This window comes from Chamaea fasciata, unplaced genomic scaffold, assembly GCF_029207755.1.
Source record: "Chamaea fasciata isolate MVZ Bird 193981 ecotype frontalis unplaced genomic scaffold, bChaFas1.0.hap1 SCAF_16, whole genome shotgun sequence".
NCBI lineage: Eukaryota > Metazoa > Chordata > Aves > Passeriformes > Sylviidae > Chamaea > Chamaea fasciata.
In genome coordinates this window covers 7,526,971-7,546,698 of record NW_027094101.1, presented here as the reverse complement: position 1 = coordinate 7,546,698, position 19,728 = coordinate 7,526,971, and the positions used below count along the sequence as shown (strand labels likewise).

Genomic DNA, 19,728 nt, shown 5'->3' with positions numbered 1-19,728 from the left:
CAAACAGCATGTCCAGAACCCAACACAACATATGGTCTTGTAAGATTTTCATATTTTAAAGCCATTTTCTGTATCACTATATTTGAATGAGTTTGGTTTTGCTTTTGTTGGTTTTTTCTTTTTTTTTTTTTACATTCTGTTTTCTATTAAAGCAAAAAGATCTTACAAACAATACTCTGTTTCCCTCTACTTCAAGCCCATTTGAGGGAGAAAAGGAGAGATTAAGCAAGTTTAGGTTTACAGTAATTCAATTGCTACAGAGCCAACTTAGCAGCCTGCCCACCTCCCAAGAGCAGCATATAAATCAGCAGAACATCAGGATGTTCTGCACCAGACTTTTAGCAGCAAGACAGTGAAACAGAAGGAATTCTCGCTTTTTCTGCTCCATTTAAATCTCATTTTTCTTCAGCTACCAGACATTTCTCCTCACCATTGCCCTTAGCTTTAAGGAAGGCTCTGCCTGAGACTGCTTTAAGTGAAACTGAGGTGGGGTAGGAGCAGGACAGAGAGGTCCAGATCACAGCATAACCTGGCAGCAGACACGAGGCACCAACCAAATATTAGGGGAAATCTGGGTTTCACAGGGGCTGTTTTCTGCTGGATGAGGAGGAAAGCTGCTTCCTTTCACTGCTCCTATTCTGGTCACTCTTCCTATCGCCAACCCTGATCTCCCTGCAGGACTGAAGCCCCATCACCAGCCAGTGATTGCTGAGGTGAAGCTTTCACTCAGATCCTCATAGAGAATTTCTGCTCCTGGAAGAGCGATTAGGATTAGGAAGTCAAATATCACCTGCTTTTATTCTCAAAAGATCCAAGTGGTTCAAAATACACCCTTCTCTGAATTTAGTGATTCTGGTGGAATTATGCCACACCTGACCTCTGGCCAGTTTAGTAAAAGTGGAAACATTAGAAAAATTTTCTGTGCTTGTTTTTAAGGAGATATAGACACACCTCACCCCACAAAGAGACAGAAGCATAATAAAAGGAAAATAATCTCACCACAGAGAAAAAGAAACTATTTCCTAGTGCCCCAGTGTTAGCTTAGCCACCTGACAGGGAGGAATTCCTCCACCTTACAGCATCCTTGTGGACCCCCCATAAATCTCTTCTGTTAGCAATAAGGTCCCGTTACTTACAGAGCAGAATCTGTAAAGAACTCCCTGATACTGCATCTAGAGAGAACTGCAGACAAGAAAGGATTCCAGATTTCATTAGTGCCACTTGGGGGGTTTTCTTGCCAGAAAATCAGTGTGGTCTGGGGTTGCTGAAAGCAGGACAAAGGCAAAAGCAGGGATCCTACACAAGGAAGATGCAAGTACCAAGTTGCCTCTTCTGCTCTGCGAGAGGAATGAAAGCAATCACTGAAGTAAAGCTGCTTCCACTGGCTGCTCACATTCGTTACAAAAATAGGTTCATCGTTCTTTCAGAGTCAGTGCCTGGTGCAGGAATTTACCAACACACTGTTTAAAAGTCTGTGTAAGTACCATTCGAGAGAAAGAAATAGTCATGGACCATTTATATATCTATATTGACACACACGCTCACACACTCACACATTAATAAATATAAATTTTATGTTTTACACAGATCTAATAGTCTCTGAAAAAAATATTTAAAGGGTTTCTTCCTTAGCTGCCACCCATGAATTGTCAATTTTTTTTCTGTCTTGAGAACAAAGGAGTAGATTTGGCACAACTACCCTCGTGCTCTGAAACTTAAAGAGACACATAAGGAGAGGACAAACCATACATTCTGAAAGGTTTTAATTCAGTGTTGGTAAATTGAAAAGGTATCAAAGGAATTTTCCAAGCATATAAATACAAACGTCAAAAATTGATGCAAAATTTGGAATTTAAATATAGTGCTCCAAGAAAACCAAGTATTTTTCAAAACGTCTTGCTCAGGCCAAAGTAAAATGCTCCCTGGTGTATTATTGCCCCATGAAAGAGACCCTAACAGAGAAAGCCCACCCTCACAGCTACAGAATTCCCACTGCTGATCATGGCATGGGAATACACCCACACCTGTATGCACAAACACATGCACTGACCTGCAAACAACCCACCCAGCAGAGAGAGATGCTGATACAACAAATCACAGCCTGACAGCTGCCAAGCAGCCCAGAGAGAGATTCCCCAGCCACATTTTCATCAGGTGCAGATCAACATGCAAGATGGCATTGCCTCCCAATCCCATCAGCTCCAGCAATCCAGATGACCTTGTAGTGTAACTGTTTTCCGCAGCACAGCTGGCTCCATTGGAAGCTACACTTTCCAGCAGTAGTGTATGCTATAGTAGCAGCAGCTTGGGCATCATTTTTCACCCAGAAGGACACAGAAAGTTCTGCAACAGATTGTTTGCTCATGTAACTGCAACCTAACACAAGAATCCTCGCCAGATGCAGAGCTTCAAGCAATGGAATTAAATTAGGAGTTGGATTAAAGGAGTTGATAGAAATAACTACAAATAGAGGGGAAAAACTGATGAGGAGCAGAAACAGGAGCTGCCCAAGAGACTGGCTGGCAAGAGAAGACAGATAATTTCCTGCAGGATGGCATTTGCAAACTCAAAAACTCAGTGTGCAGCAAGGGCAAAATTATGAAGCAAGTCCTGTTCCTTTAGAGGTTCATTCTTAATGCCCTAGTCCAACTTACTAGCAGCAGGACTTAAAAAATCTCAAAGATTTTGCAGCAGGTAGGAACTCTAGGCAAGTTCTGCATTGGATTGAAACTAACACTCGACAAGATAAAGCACAGGTATCTTTAAAAGTGATCAAGATCCTTCAGTGCTGCTTCCTGCTCAATAAAACCCAGGCCAGGACTGTCCCTTGGAAGAGAGGGACAACATGGTTGTATCTGCACAAATGCAATCCAGACCACTCTGTGATTTGTTCCTTACACTTTGCACTTGTTTTGCAGCAAGAGCCCAAACAGGTACTGGGCTGTACTGGCAGAAGTGCAGCTACCAGGCCAAGGAAAAAGATTCCTCTTCCAGCCCATCCAGCATTCCCCAGATGATGTCTGCAGCATTGCCTCTGTGTTTGGGCTCACAGTGACCTCCTGCAGGAATTCCACCTGATGGACAAGAAGAAACCAAGACAACCAGGCTGGTTCAGCCTTAAGAGAAGGAAGCAAATTGGAGAAATCTTTCTGGAATCTTCAAGTACCTATTTGCAACATGCAGAGGAGGCAGAGCTGGGTTCTCCTCGGAGGCAAGGAACAAATGCAGCTGCATGGGAAATTCTTCTTATGCTGCTGAGAAGCTTTCACCCTGTGTGGTGAGAGTGGATACTCTAAGGAAAGGTACAGAACTACTGCTGGTGAAATCCCCGTCATCCAAGATCCCCAAACCCAGGTATAGCAGGGAAACACTTCTCCTTTCACCCTACATTTTGACATTCACTTACACACTAGCACACACCAGTGACACCAAGTAAGTAACTCCTTGCTAACACAGAGGAAAAGCTCCAACACCAATTGAACATCCCCAGCAGGCAGAAGTGTTCCACACCACACTGCAAGAGAGTTCAGGTCAGATGCTCTCACTTGCTTAGATACAGGTCCCTATCCTTCTGTGCTCCAAGTTTCATTCCATTGTGGGCATTTCCCTACTGAAAAAAAAGAAAAAAAAAATTTGAAATTAACTCTGAATGACAACTCTAAGTCAGTACACAAGACCAAACATGCAGTATCAAGTTTACTCCCCCCAAAAGCTGACGCTAGACCATGACATTGATGGCAGAAGCACTGTAAGAGCTTTAGCTGTTATTTCTTTCCTCTTACAAAGCTTTAACATGTCTCTGAAAACACTCTCCTGAATAAGCTCTGCCCAACAGTAACATGTCTAGAACAAAGCATGAAAATTAATACAGGGTGACCAAATTGACCTTTCTCAACCTGCTCTGGAGCTCCATGTATTCCACAGGAATTTTCATCCTTGAGTCCTCAGGCAGAGCTTTAATGCAAGGTGCTGCTCCTGTCAGTGGATAAAAATGACTGGATATGCTACAGGGGACAGCATTAATGGTACGGGGGAGGGAGGAATATGGGAAGGAAAAAGAGTTGAAAAGAATATATGAGCTAATCATGAAGTTCAATTTTGTGCTCAGCACTGTGCTGTGTTATCACTAAATCACATTAAATTGATCTTTCTCTAAAAAGCTTTCTGTATCCTAAGAGCCAAGGTCAAGACAAACAACATGGAATTCCAGTGGAATAAAACAAAGTATGACTGCATTCAACTCCTGCAAACTGGGGCAAAGAAAGTTGCTATAAACTAACTCATCAAAGTAAAATTAGTCAATGTCATTGCCTAAGGTGAAAAAAAAAATCAATAGGGAATGGTGGAAAGTGAATTCATACATTAAGAACTTGGCTTTACAGTTTTCCCAGGTCTAAGTTATCGCAGTTTAAATATTCAATATGCCTCGACCTTCATTACACAGACAGCAGAAAATCCAGTAAAGCCTCCACCTTCACTTCCCCTCAAACCTTCTTTAGTTAATGTAATCAAAGATGAGATGCAACTTTTTAGACAACAAAAACAAGTCAGATTATCAATTTAAAATAATCTGAGTACTGCATATAACCATTAAGGTAAACACTTTCTTTCTAGTTGAAGACTTAATTCTACCACCACATGAATTTCACGCCTCTGCAGCCTGGAGGATCGGGACTGGTGTGTAGAAAGAAGAGTGCTGTCTTCCAGACTGAGCAGCGTTGAAAGAATTCATTTTGAGGCCTGAAACAAAATGTCTTCATCTCACTTGTTCTGGATGAGGACCACACTTCCACAACTCTCAACACGATTTAGCAAGAACAGCTGTTTTACCTGGTACCAGGCTACGTTTAGGCAAACCTACAAAAAAAATCTGCAAGTGACAGGACTGCTTCCTACAATGGCAGAGGGATGCAGCAGACTGACAAAGCAAAAACCCCCTGACAGGATGAACTGACAAGTTCCAGACATCTCAGGCAGAAAGGGTGAACAGAACAAAGATATTTGCTTATTCTCAACTCCCATTTGAACCAGAAGGCATCGTGAGCCACAAAAAGAAGAGAAAGTGTTATTCTGTTCTAAATACTCAGGGAAGCAGATGTACACATGCAACCTGAGGATGGACTTTCAAGAGGTATATAACGCAGCAGCTTTATGGTGGATGAAAATATTGTCACTCAGCTGATGTCTTTGGTGCTGGATTACTTTACAGAAGTTCAGGGCTTAATTATTTAGACTCTTCAAGAGAAAAGCATCAGCAAAGAAAAATCCACAGAATCATGGCAGCTCCACAATTCTGAACAATTTTCTGTTGGTTTTTCATCTTGCTCTGACTCACCCAACATTCTGGAAACGCAAGGACTGCTGTGCTTCCGGAGCGCTCCCCAGCCTCGGGGCTGTTTCAGAGGCGTGCCTGTATCTAAACCAGCAGTCACCCAGAAGTAATGATTCATCACAGATACACTGTGCTGCACTCTCACTTGTGCCTTCTGCCTTGAAGTTCATTTTACTGACTCCTGGCTTTGAAAAGGCTACAGAAAACAGAGCTAATCCATGTGCTTTTCCGCTGTGCCACACCTTGCCTTCCTAGCGGGAGAAGGGACAGCTGGAAGCCAGCCTGCTTCAATTACTTTGTGGTCTCTAACAATTCTCCTTCACAAAACCATTTCAAAGTACTAAAATCCCATCTAATAACTTGTCACTAAGGGCACACACCTGAATTCTGAAAGCCCAGCTGAGATAAATGATCTGTCATGAATATTTTATGTACCTCTCTCCGCAGAAAGTAACCGCAAATCATGAGATCAAGAAATTCTTTCCTTCTTTCAGCAATATTTCTCGCAGAACAATGGACTTGAGAATTAAACATGTCTGGGTTTTATTCAAGTGGTGGGACTTGGTTATTGAATAGGATTTGGCAAAGACAAAGGAAACCTAGAAGGGAACAAGTCATGCCAGCTGTTACCTTGTGGATTTCCTCCCCAGATTCCAGCAGGCACTGAAGGGCTGTGCCTCACCCCTAATCCCCATGGATATGCTGACAGTATCATTTACTGCACATTGGGGAAGGATTTTTGCAATGTTTCTGCAGTAGGTTTTGCCTCTCTGCCTTGTCAGACTGCACAGGACAGCAAATCCGTACAGATGGGGGATGACCCACCAGAGGCACAGCCCACCCCCCTTAAGTCTCTCTTGCCATTACCAAAGCCTTCATAATTGCTAAATTATAAAAATCTCTGCTGTGCTGCCAGAAGACATGCTAGCCAAGGGGACTGCAAAGGGTGTAAAGCCAAAGGGATTTGCTGGAGGCTACAGGCAGGGGTGGATTTCTTTGCCAGTCATAAGGTGTCACAAGCACTCGCTGCTGCATGTGGCTGAACTGAGTCAAATCTGCCTTCCTCAAAAGACATCCTTGTACTACGTGAGGAGCCTGGAATACAGTTTGAGTAAAGGCCTCCTCCTACTGGCCAACCCAAACAGTCCTCAAGGCAGGAGAGATGGGAAAGGGACCCAAGCAATGAAAGCAAACCTCCAAATCAATTTTGGTAAAACTGTTTGAAGACCTCCAGGGAGTTTTGCCACATGGAAAATAGGAAGAGAAGTCTTTTGCCTTGGTCTTCAACACCCTGACAGAATTTGAATGAGCCATGGTATGACCTCTGCTGCCTCTTATCCAAGCCCTGAAGTTCTCTCTCCAAAGAATAACACAGAAGTTTTGCTGGTAGCCATGGAAGAGGTTCAGCTCTGACCTCCCTGACCACGGTCCATCAAGCTAAGGACCACACCACCACCAGGAAGTAAAGTTGACTGCTTTAGTGCAGAACATCAACCAACATTTTCCCAAGTTCACAAAGACGGTGGCCATGCCTTCACTTACAGTGCTAATTTGAACAAAAGCAGGTGCTCCACACAAACTGTGATCAATCAAATGCACACAGAATCTCCCGGAGACACCCTTCCCCATGTGATCCTCAGGCATCAAGATACTTTGGCTGTTCTCCAGAGCAAGTGATGAATAATTGTAAGAAATTATTTGTAAAGATACAAACAACTTTGTTTTTAACATCTTTACAGGAACAAAGTTAATACAGTTCCTCTGGCTTCCTATTCTCCCTCAGAGGGAATGGAGAGAAATTTCATCTAGAAATCCAGGTGGCTGAGCACTGTAACTCCTCCTCCTGAATCCCCATATAAATAAGCGTTTATATTCAGAATTTTTTGTTTTAAAAAACCAGAATCATTTGCCTTTTTTTTTTTAAGCTTGGTACCATGTTTCTTTAACGTTGTTGTGAGATACTGCACCCATCTTTCAGCATTTGATTGCCTTAGGTGACCTTCTTAAAATGATCCTACGGTTCAAAGCTCTCAGAAGTGTGGTATTAAGGCATACAACGTGAAGAGTTTTCTTTCCAGGGAGCAGACTGTATTTGTATTACATTCCTTTAGATTCTGAACTGCAAATCCCATCCCCTTGGAGCCAAAAGGGTAAAATATAGTTAAAAATATCCCAGCAGTCTTACAATCAGTTGTCTGTATTTTTTTGAATCTTTAAAAAAAAAAAAAAAGAAAAGAAAAGAAAAAGGAAAAAAATATCCCATAAGCAGAGACAGAACAGAGTTCCAGATATGGGTTCTTGGGAGGGATTTTCCATTCTTTTTGGCACCTTGTGATTCTAACAGCTGTTGTCCTCCCATTGAAAAATCTGCCTTTAAAAAGAGCTCTTTATCAGCTGTGTTTTGAGCTGTTACAGTTGTGGTTGGTTTCCTGTGAAAGCTGCTTTAGGTCTCCTGCCATCCATCCCATGCCCACCCCGCCATCACTCCAGCTCCTCCCACCGGTTCTTCATTCACTGGTTGCCTGTCCTTGTGGCACTGTGGATGTGATGACTCCAGCCGGGGCTGGCACTGCTCCACTGGGCTCTTCTATCCGTGCTCTTTTCACTTCAGGTTCACTGGAGGAAGCTGCTGCCGTCTCTTCGGTCCCCGGCTCACAGACCCGGCTGACTACAACAGGAGTGGACGAGCTGGCCTGAGCTGCAAGGAGCTGCAGTGGATTTGTAAGAGCTGGGAAGGAGGCGAAGAGAGAGAAGAACAATCAGTGGGGTGAAGCAGAACAAGTGTTTGCTATTCCAAGAAAGGCAAGAAAACAAAATCCCACCGTAAAACATGACAGCTGGCACATGGTCAAGTGTTGTTTCCCTGTGCCTTTTGACAGCCTGGCTTGCCTTGACCTTCCCTCTCCCTCCACAACCTCAGCTTATCAGGTTTATCAAACCAGCAACAACCTCTCTCACAGGAGAACTTCTTTCTTCCCATCCACTGTCAAACTAGGCATTGCCAGCTAAGTATTTGTCCCCAGCTCTAGTTAAAATTACAGCACATCTCTTTGAGAGCTAGCTCGGGTTGTAGGTGGCCAGAGAATTTCTCATGAACTCCAACATCCATGTGCTGAGCCTGTTATTTGGAGGTTTAGAGGCTCTTTTGAGCCCTGCTCGCACAGGAAGAACAAACCAAACTGTTGGGAAATAGAATCCCAATACTGAGTGCACTGACATCCCACTTGTAAAAGGGGCAGGAAAGAGCTTACCCTAGACAACCACATGTGTTCCCATCAGAACTGGGATCAGAACTTAGGAATTTCTGGCTCCCAATCTTGTATTGCACCACTGACACAAGGTCTCACCCTCCCATTAATAAAAGCGGTTAGAAAAAAGATGATTTAAGTAGCAACCCTCCGTAAAAATGTCTACAATTCCTGGTTCCAGACAGAGAATGTGCTTACACACTGACTTTGGCACACACCACTGCTCAGAAAACAAAACACATGCAGTTTTTTGGACTCTGCATCAATCAGAGAGGAAGCCAAAAGGGACTCAGGAAACAGCACATCCTCTGCCCTCCAGACTCATTTGCAAAGGATGGAATGACTGAACATCAGTGCTGTGTTCACTGCTAAATGCATGAAAAAATGAGCCCTAGGATAAATAAACAAAGCCAACAGAACAAAGGCCCTCAAAGTCCAGTAACTTCTACCAAGGCATGAGAAGAAAGCTGTAGAGTATCAAGAGGATGAAGGAAAAAAAAAAATAGGGTAAAGATGAGGGCAGTCAGCAATTACAGCTTAGTGACTTAGAAAACCTAAATCATGCAGTTGAAGAGAAGTTAACTTAGTACAGATGAGAGTCAAGAGACTCAGGCTTTGTTTTGTGAACCAGAAAATTTACTGCCACTTACAAAAAAACCTCAGATGCAACTGGAATACTTCCCACTTTGATGGAGTCAAGAAATTTGGTGAGATTAAAATATTTTAACATAAAAACGTTAAATAAAAAGTCATCTGATTCTATATTAGACAAAAGCTGCTGGTGGTTAGTAGAAGCTTGACCTATCTGATCTATTAGTATCTTATAATAACTGCATAAAAACCTTATCACTATCATTTTTTCAGAGTTCCAATGAGATTCTTGCAATTCAAGTGCATGCCAGGTAATAACTGTGAAGAGATGTGGCAGAAAATTCCGTAGAAACATTCCTACCTTCATGAAAGGCATCCAACGCCCAGCAGTGCTGTTTATTTCAAACTCCCAAAAGCACCAGCCTGAGGCAGCAGAAGTGCCTGGCCTCTCAGTGAAAAAAGCTGTAAGAAACCTGGGTATTTCCATTCCCAACTGCATAAAATCTGAGGTGCTGAGCAAGCAAGAGGAGGCTGCCAAGACATGACTTGCATGGAATTTCAAAAAACCATGCTTGACAAATGACTAGAACACATCCTGTGTATACAAAAATCCTACATTTGTTCACCTGGTGAAATAGATCTTGTTTCTCTCAGGCTCTAAGACTGTAAGATGGGAAAGTATGTTATTTTCTTATTACTCTACCGAGTCATGTTTCACAAGACCTAAAGAGCACCACGGAAATTTTATTATTTGACATCCTGCAAGCAAAGGCTGTTGGTCAGAAGAAAAGAAATGAAAACAGGCTCTCCACAAGAATCACTGACACTTTCAACAAATAACCTCAAGAAGTAGAGAGTCTCAGTACTAATAACTGCATAGCCAAGGGCAAAGGAAGGACAGAGCTTTTCTGCCAGAGAGCAAGGCTTTTCCCCCAAGAAAGGCAGCAGAGGTGGACAGAAGGAAACCTCCCACTGATTTCCAGCCCTAGAAACAGAAGACTTGCAAGATGGAGACATGGAGTAATGGAAGACTTTGAGATGGACACATGGAATAACTTGATACACAGAAAGCAAGAGGGGAGAACACTTGCAGCTTTACACCCTGGCTGCTAAGCCTGGGGAGCAGTGCCAGCCAGGAGCTGGGCAGCAGAGCAGACCCACCGTAGGCGCTGCCAGCGATGCTGTTGGTGGGCACGGCGTGTTTGCCGTTCTGGGTGACCGCCCGCACCGGCAGCTGGTGCTGCCCCAGGGCCACGGGAGCTGCCTGCTGCAGGATGGTGACAGTCTGCCCAGGGACACCCTGGGCCATCTGACTGGCCACTGTCTGGATGACACGGCTGGCCGTGGGGATGGTGGCGAAGGCGATCGTTGGCTTCTCGTCCATGCCTGCGGAGGAGCACAAGAGACAAGGATCAGACGCTGCCCTGGCTTAGAGGCAGGTTTTATTCTCATTAACACTCTAGCAAGGATACATAGCCCAGGATTACAATACCTCAGCAGGTCAGGGATGCGTATTTGGAAACACTAAAATATTCTCTATGGCACATTTACTCTATCAATATTAAGAACATTTTTCTTATGGCATAAGCCACAAGAAAAATTAAAAAATATCAAGCCCATCAATTTGACCCTTTGCCTTAAAAAGGCATCACCTCCTTTATTGGCACATCACAGCTGTGATATGGACAGCAAGCACTGCAAAGCTCATAGCTTACTTTGCAATTTCAAACAAACTGGCCTGACTTTCAATACCACACAGCAGGAGAAGGCATTAAGATCTTAATGCCTTGGAGCCAAAAGTCTGCAGCAGCTTGCTGTCAGGCTTACGTGGAGGTTGATTTACAAGGAGGTCTTCCCACAATTGCCATCTTTTGCTGTGCAAGTATAGGAAAAAAACAGAATGGAGGAAAAATAAAAATGGAGAGCAGAGTTCCTGGACAGAGGTAACTGCCTGAGAGCACTAAAGCACTTTTCTCACTTCCCAGGATAAGTAAGGGGTCAATTCAGCAGGTATGCAACCGACAGAGGACAGCATCCTGCCAGGCATGCAGGAAAGGAGAGCAAAAAACTCTTCCAGGGGCCCTGTGGGTCTCAAAGGAGAAAGAGCAGGAAGCACAATCTCATTAGTCTTGTAGGAAAAAAAGGCCTCTCCCATTTTAACATTTGCACACAACAAGAATTCGATGGGACATGAAACACTGAGCTGAAACCTGCAGACAAGGTGATGGGAATGGGGAGGGGAAAGGCAACGAAAGCAAGGTGTTCAGGAAGGAAAATGCAGCCAGCAGGGAAAACAGAGACTAGAAAAGGATATGAGTGGGACAAGTAGGGAAAGAACAGGCAACAGCAAGAACCAGTGAATGAAAGAAGGGAGCAGGTGACAGGCAGCTGCAACTCTTAGTGCTTCAGGAACATGTATGGGATCCAGACAGGAATTTCTAGAGAATGCAAGTGAAACTCAAGCAAGACAACCAGTGCTGAACTAAAAATGCCAGTGGTCTGCTGCTGAAAGAGGGGAAGATCTTTGTCATTTTTTCCTTCCCCTAGAGAGAGGGATTATTGTTCCACTGCCCACATAAAAGCAGTCAGAGAAACCAGCCTTGCTGCTGGTACAACATACACTGACCTTGTAGCACTAAGACCTTCAGAAATGGGGAGCAGACAAGGTGTTGTCTAGATCACAGCAAGAGAATATTTAACTCACTAAATCCCCCAAGGCTGGAATTTCCAGCTTAGGGACGAAAAAAGGCCTTTGTTCTAACTGGTTTTTGAAGATTGCTCTAATGGGGCATTGCCTGTACTTCCAGAAGCACATGCTTTCCTCTAGGAATCCAAGCCTGCAGAAAAGAAGGGCTCAGTCAATTATTTACAAAGCCATCCTGAAGCAGAGTTGCAGCCTTTCCCAGGCTCTCTCCTTCGGCTGGAAAATGCACACACTTTCAAAGCCCATATACAGGCATAATATTGGTATTGGGGATAGTTACAAAAGCATAGAGAGACAGGACAAGGGGGAATGGCTTCAAACTGAAAGATCAGATATAGATAAGATATTAGGAAGAAATTCCTCCCTGTGAGGGTGGGAAGGCCCTGGCACAGGTTGCCCAAAGCTGCAGCTGCCCCATCCCTGAAGTGTCCAAGGCCAGGCTGGATGGGGCTTGGAGCAACCTGGGATAGTGGAAGATGTCCCTGCACATGGCAGGGGGATTGGAATGAGGTATCTTCACGGTATCCTTCAATCCAGATCATTCTATGGTTCTATGGTAATAAGCAAATTTTAAGCACTGCATGTTGTCTCAGGCTCCAAAGTCTGTCAGTTTTGTTCCCCAGGAGACAAGGGAACACAGTTGTTCTGCTCTCTGGTGGAGACAAAAAAAAAATGGATGAGCTCTCATTTGGTTTAAGTTTTACCTGGGGAACATCTTTTTTTAACAGCTCAGTACCCAGTGAGGGAAAATGTTCAACCACTCTCCCCTCTGAACCTGCTCAGTACTTATTAGCAGAGTAGCAAGGGGAGGTGAAACACTACCTCGGTGGTCACCAGCTAAGTCCAACACTGCTCCTGCAGCTTCATGAGCTCCTCCTGCTGTGCCCTGGTTTGTGAGGATGTATCCATTAGCAGAGTTTGCAGAGGAGGTCACCACTCGGACCATGGTGACAGTGGGAGCTTGCTGAACAACGTGGATTGCGTGGCATGAGGGCTGCTGAGAAGTCACTATGGATGCTGGCATGTAGGCCACTGGTTTGGCCACCAGGGTGGATGGGCGGGGAGGAACAGCCATAATCACTGGCTGGGCACTCACTGGAGATCCTGAACAGAAGAGAGAAGCACACGTTAACAGGAGAGGAAAAAAGACTCCCATTTATTTCATCTGTGCACTTCCAGTCTACTCAGTACTTCAGCACTGGCAGCAATGGAGGTAGAAACAAACAAGCAAAAAAATCAAGCCTTCAAAAATACCACCTTCAAAGTTCTCCCTATTCTACAAAAACCTTTCTTGTCACCTGAAAGCACATTTCTGTGAACAAAAGCCATAATAAACATTAAGAAAATACCCCAAATCAAGCTTTCCTTAATAAGCTTTGCCTTCCAAGCATGGCCACTCTGCTTCAGGTCTTTACAGTCACCTAGCTCAAGGTTTACAGCCACACATTCTGCCCCTCAGCCAAAGAGGAGAAAGAAAAATGGTTTGAAGTTGTACTTGCACCGTCAGTCTCTACAGCAAAGTGGAAAGAGAGTCCTGGATCCTCCAAAAACACAACACTGCAGAAGCCTTCCTGTGGTGTCCTCAGCATGGCACGTGGGGCAAGTGAACAGCCAGCCTCTGGAACAAGAGCTACTCACCGGGTGCACTCTGGGAATACCGATACTCTGGAACTGAGGCTAACTTTGACCCAAAGTCGTGATCGTGTGGAATGGGTGAGCCCTCCCGCGACAGGCACTCTGGAGTCTGTAGGCCACTAGAGTGAGGGGACAGCAGGCCAGGGTGAGTAGGGGAGGCAGGAGCACTCCTGAAACACCAAAACATAGTGTTGGCAAGTGCAGATGCATTTTGACCACAAGACAGCAGCAGAGACCCAGAGTTATGTCCAGCACAGGATTCTCTAGGAAGGACAGCCTTCCCTCCACACCACCCACTGCAGCCCTGCTGGGAAGAGCTGAAAGGTACACAGGGACCCCAGGAACACTCCAGTTCCAAATACTGCTGTGTTATTCCTTGCTGAAGGAAGGTGGACCCTTCAGAGCAGGGTTAACATTTCATTGTTAGACCCACTGCTGACAGAGAATCCCCAAATGCTGCATGCCCTCATCAGTTTTATAACTTCCAGTCATTCTTGAAGAACCTATGTCAGAGTTTGAGAGTGACAGGGAGAAGAAGATTCAAGTAGAGGCAAGTGTCTGGCCCTGCATTTGCTTACAGAGCAGTTGCTTCCCCTTCTCCCTCTTGCCTCCTTCCCCAGCCACCTGGTTCCCACCTCTGGTCCCAAACACATGAGGAACTGTACATTTCTTTAACAACAAACCAGAATAAAAAGCTGAAAAATTCTCCTCCTGTTTCCCCCACATTTTAACAGAGAAAACAGGAGGTGTGGGTGGAACGTTCCCTGAAACTGCTCCAGCTAATGCTGAATTCCAAGTTTTCTCCTCACAGCTACAGGGCTCAAAGAAGCTGTCATTGCACAAGGCAGTGGAGCTGACTGGAGCAGCCACACAGAACTCCCGTTGCTTCATTGCTGACAACCACCATCAACCTGATCTTCCCTATAGCAGAGTGTTTTAAATACCACAGAAGTTATTCCCACTATGATCTAATCCACATCTAAACACAGCTTTCCTGAAATCAGAGATTGGCATCTGAAAACACTCGCTCCAGTGATAACTGCTTTGAATTTCTTTGAAATGATGCCAAAACAGATACGTTATTTGATGCATTTTTGCAGTTTGATTCTGGATTTTTTTTTTTTTTTTTTGTTAATCACTTAAGAAGTCAGAACAATTTTCAGATTAGGCCTCAGGACTAACTATATCACCCCTCAAACTACAAACAGAAGCAAAGTTTACTCAGTGTACTTCAGGAGAAGTTCTAGTTTATTTTCTTTGTAATGAGTTTGGCAGAAAGATGAGAGGAAATTGAAGTTACCTGGAGGAGAGAGGCCCAAAAGGTGTTCGGAAGCAGGACACTCCTCTTTGCCTTCTTTTTCTAAATGCTTGTTCTACAAGTTTGGCTTCAGAGGCAGGGTCAATTCGCCAAAAGGAGCCCTTTCCAGGCTCCTCTTGGGAGCGTGGGACTTTAATAAAGTAACGGTTCAAGGAGAGGTTGTGCCGAATGGAATTCTGCAGGAAGCAGAGGAATGAGGTGATTATTTTGCGATGAAGAAGGATGTAACAAAGACAAATGGGCTGCATCACACAGCTTGGAAAGATAAATCCAGACTGCCAGAATCAGTGTTGAAGGTAGAAACAAGTCACTCAACTCACACAGCTCCAAAGTCACAGGAGAACAGCAGGAGAAAACCTGGGGGAAGGCGTCAGAGTTTCTCCTAACCAAGCTGAAAGATGCGTTTGCTTGGTACTAACCATTACTTAAATACATGTGGAGCCAGGCAGAGCAGTGACTTCTCTGTGGAAAGCCATGAAAGCAGAGCTTTTGCTGAGGCAGGGGGAAATCACTGTAAACCACATCAGAGCTCTCTCAAAAGAGAGGTTTTATTCTCAGCAAGTGGAAAAAGTTGCCTGAACCTGTGCTAACTGCTCACCTGCCAAACGATTACCAGGGTGCCCAAACATGCCCTAGAGGACACTGCATCTCACAGTAATCACAATGCAAGGCAGCCAACATGCCTTTAGCCAGCTCTGGGAGGAACCCATGAGCTGTGGGGCACTCTGCAGCTCTGCAGATGATGACAAGACTGCCATCATCTTTACCCTTTCCAGTGCAACAGCCCATCTCTTACAGGGTGTAGCACTGCCTTTTGGGCTGGAGAAGGGCTCAACAAGCCTCCATGTGCACAAACTCATCCCTCTTCCATTTTCAAGACAAAAGCTTTTCTAGTGGGTTTAGACAATCTCTTCACTGGTGAAGCCTTATAAGGCCACTGGAGGGGAGAGAAAAAGGCAACTTCACTCCCTGCAGAAATGCAGCTCTCTGAAGCAGGATGCAGCAACTGGTTCACAAAGCACAACTCTGCCGAGCAGGTTAGGGCAGGAAGTGAATTCCACAATTAATTACAACTGCAGGGAAAAGCCAGGGAGGCAGAAGTGTATTTATTCCAACTGCACTCAAAGTGCACCAAGCAGTTCTGCTCCTGCCAGTTGCACACAGTGAAATCAGCAGCTGCAAGAGCCTTTGCAGCTGTATTAGTGTGTTACAGTCAAATGCCAACACTCATGGTAGAGGTGTGATGCCAAGAAAAAGTCTCAAAGCAGGTGGAGTTGAGGTTCCTGAAACTTTGGAAGCAGCCCTCAAGTGAACACTGAAGTTTGATTTAGCGTGTGTTAATGAGTTCCAAACTCTCCTCTGAAGCTGGTCAGGTTTCCTTGAGTATCACAAGGAGTGCATGGACTCCCAGTTTCCCAAGTTCCCACTCAAATTCAGAACTTGCAAACTGTGAGTTAGGCAATGCAGTTGATACACTGGGAAAAATAAAACATCTGAAATGATTTAAGGTGCTATGATTAAAAACTGGATCCTCAGTTTTAGGTTGGATATCCTGTGCTTGGAGAAATCCTGCCAAAGATGAGGTGAAGGATTAGGCAAGTGTCTGGGCAGAGGAGTGACTGATAGGAAGGATGTAGGGAAGTAAAGTACAAAATGAAAGACACATGACTACAGCATTAAAAGAGGAACCAGAGAGCCCAACAGTAACACACTACATTGCCCTACAAAGTATTCAAAAAAACCCCAAACTAATCACCCACAAATGAACTAGTCAGCTTGTGTTAAACAAATTCACTCTGGGAACAGTCAAAGCAGCTCTATTCCCAGTGCCCCAAATCTTTTAATAAATGCATTTCAAAGCAGATAAGCCATGCCAAAGTAGTTTAAAAGCTTGTCAGTGTCAAGAACTCACCTGCCAGCCCTTGTCAGCAGTCCTGTAATATGGATAATGCTTGGTAATGTGGGCATAGATCCCACTTAGTGTTAATTGCCTGTCCTGTGCTGAAGATATAGCCTGCACAATTAGCTGAGCATAAGAATAGGGTGGCTTGGATTCATCCTAAGCAAGAAAAAAACCAAACAAAAATTTAGTCACTAACAAAGAATTCCTACACTGCAGTGAACCACATCCCAAACTTAAAAAGCATATTGGCCTGTTAATTTTCACTGATGCCAAGAGAGCAGCAGGGCAGCTAAGAGAGCATCACCTCTCCCTTTGCTGTTTTATGCTGCCACCACCCCATTTAGCACAAGCATTTGTGTGCAAACAGTGCTACAGGGCTGAGCCAGATGAAAGCATCTCCTTCTATCTCTCCACAAACACACATAAACCCCAACTTCAACCTGATTCCATTCCCCACACATGCTTACAGCAGCACAAGGAAAGGGGTCAAGACAGGCACTTAGAATCAAGAAACAGAGTACAGGTACATTCACTTCTTTCTGTGTTCATGAATTAAAGCCTTCACTTCTGCCCCGCTACAGCTCCACTCTGTTAGAAAGGTTTCAGGCAGTATGTTGTTATCAGCCCTCCTCCCAGCAACAAGCCCAACATGAAACCTGATCCTATCCCTTCCCTTCTCCAGCAGGATTTGTTTCATTCTAGGAACTTTAATTTGTTTGCTAGATCTCGTATTTCCAACTCTCCCATTACTCCATCAAGAACAACCCTTCTTGTCTCAAGGGAGAATTAAGTCTACAAAAAAAGCCATCTACTAGTGTGCTCCTCCACCCAAGCCCAAATCAGGTGGTTTTGGATATGGAACTTTTAACTTTGATCTGAAGATCAGCTCTCCAAAATTACATTTTATCACTTTAACGAAGTTATTTTTTAATCTAAATTCCACTTGCTGCTCTCCTTGTTCAACACCTGCTTGGCAAGTCTTCATGTTTGTTTTAAAGTCTGGCTACAGACTTCTCATGACAAGGATCTGGTTTCTTCCCCTGCTTCTGCTTTTTCCAACTGTGTTTTGCAAAGTACCATTAATTAAAAGAAGAAAATGATCTTGATTTATCAAATAAGCAAAAAAAAAATATTCCTGCTTAAACCCTTTAGTGAGTGATTTGAATACATTTCGGGCTACTAATTGAGTAGAGACTACCACTAAGCCAAGGACAGCTTGAAGGAACGACCTCCAACCTCTGGAGAACACTGTACACAGTACCCTTATGGCCAAGGTGTTCTTAAACCCCTTTTAACTCTAACCAGGAGTAGCAATAAAGCCCCAGGTTTTACTGATCCTCCCAAGGAGCACTGCTGGGTAAGTAATGTCGGTGTGAACCTTTGGGCTGTCCCCGCCAGATGCATCTGCCTGCTGCTCTGACGCCGCCTTTGCCGCATACTCTGCTGCCAGCTGCAGATCCGAGGTAATGTTGTGAACAAAACGATATCCTGAGGATCCAGCACCACGTGGACTGGCTGGGCAAGAGTTGGGAACACTGGAGAAGCAAAACAAAAAAGAAATACAGTTGTTATTTCATTTATTACCAAGGCACGCAGCTCGTACTCTCGAAGGTACAGTAAAGATCTCTGGTCATGGAGAAGCAGATGCAATGGCCTTACTTTTGCCCCAGTGGCTTATCCAAAGCCCAGACAGATTGAGGGAAAAAAACCCACCAGAGATAAAATTGGAATTTCTACAAAATCCTGACACTCCCTGACATACACACTTCCTGCAATCACAACAGAGCAGTGTTTCAAAGTATTAAACAACTCCTCTGTGTTCAGAGAAACACTTAAAACTTAAACAACATACAATGTATCAGGGATGAATATTTAGGTAAATGAATAGTTTGTTATTATGACTTCTTAAGCAACAACACAACAATCTGCTTGTAACACAGATCATATTTAATCAATCCTTCTAACAGGCAGTTCTACAGCATCAGAGCTGAAGCACCGGGAGCAAAGATTTGCCATGAAGGCCCCTAACACCACATCTGAGCTACACAAGACCGTGCCCTGACACCACACAGCTGGAGACAGGCGTGTCCTTGTGTCACCACACACTCACGCAGCCAGCAAAGGGGAGCTGCACTCATTGCCTACACACAGAGGTAGCCCAGCATGAGTTTTGGCTGGAAAAGGCACATTCAGAGTGGCAGGGCCACCACAAGATGGCATTACAGGAACGGTGACTGAGCACCGCAGGCTGTGGAAGGTGATAAAACGCTACAAACACATAAAAGGGGGCTATAATTTGCAGTATCACTCAGGCACACAGAAATGAGTGCTACAAGATGAGAACTAATTAGAAAGGCTTGTCTAAGGATCACACGTCCTTGATTTGTAGGGTTGGAGGAATCAAGGAATGGCTTGGATTGGAAGAGACCTTAAAGATCACCTTGCTCCAACCCCCGCCATGGGCAAGGACACTTTTGAATGGACCAGGTTTCTCCAAGCCCCATCCAACCTGGCCTGGAAGGATGGGAGGAGAGAGATGAGTCTGGGAAGCTGAAGTTCCCTTTTTGTGTCTCTCCCTTGTCCTGTGCTGTCCAGAATGAGGGATTCAGCGCCAGAACAGCAGGATGCACAGCCAAATCCCAGGATTACAAATGTCTTCTAGGAGCAGAGAAACAGTAAACAAGAAAGCAAAGCAATACACAGAAGATTTACATAGCAAAACAAGCAGTTCAAATTGTATGAAAAGATGCAAATTGAAGCTCACAGCTGGAACTAGAATTCAGTAAAACTGGCATAAACAATCCTCTTACTGCTGAAATGCCCAATAACTGACACAATCAAATGCTGAGACTCATCAGAGCACTGCACCAAATGCTGCATGAAAAAACACTCAAAAGGTGACTGGAGAGCTTCCCCCATATACACACAGGGATGCAGAGACAACCCTTCTTTGCTCAGTGGGGAATACCTTGGGTGCAGAAGCAATTTGTCAGCGTA

At 44.4% G+C, this 19,728-nt stretch overlaps 1 protein-coding gene across 5 annotated transcripts in view; it reads right to left on the bottom strand.

The window, feature by feature from the left end:
* Positions 1 to 103: 103 nt before the first annotated feature.
* FOXK1 (forkhead box K1) overlaps positions 104 to 19,728 on the bottom strand; it is a 54,931-nt gene continuing 35,306 nt past the window's right edge. Inside the window, exons 3-10 of one of the 5 annotated variants that reach the window (XR_010723206.1) lie at positions 18,110 to 18,266; positions 16,741 to 16,887; positions 14,811 to 15,004; positions 13,514 to 13,680; positions 12,698 to 12,979; positions 10,333 to 10,557; positions 3,167 to 8,060; positions 104 to 3,074 (exon numbers count right to left, since the gene is read on the bottom strand). Coding sequence is in view for 1 of the 5 variants with exons in the window: in XM_066197775.1 (XP_066053872.1) it covers positions 7,840 to 8,060; positions 10,333 to 10,557; positions 12,698 to 12,979; positions 13,514 to 13,680; positions 14,811 to 15,004; positions 16,741 to 16,887; positions 18,110 to 18,266 (1,393 nt within the window). In the remaining 4 variants the exon portion in view is untranslated. Of the gene's footprint in view, positions 8,061 to 10,332; positions 10,558 to 12,697; positions 12,980 to 13,513; positions 13,681 to 14,810; positions 15,005 to 16,740; positions 16,888 to 18,109; positions 18,267 to 19,728 lie in introns of all 5 variants that reach the window. The other 4 variants (XR_010723207.1, XR_010723209.1, XR_010723208.1 and 1 more) reach the window with 4 other exon arrangements.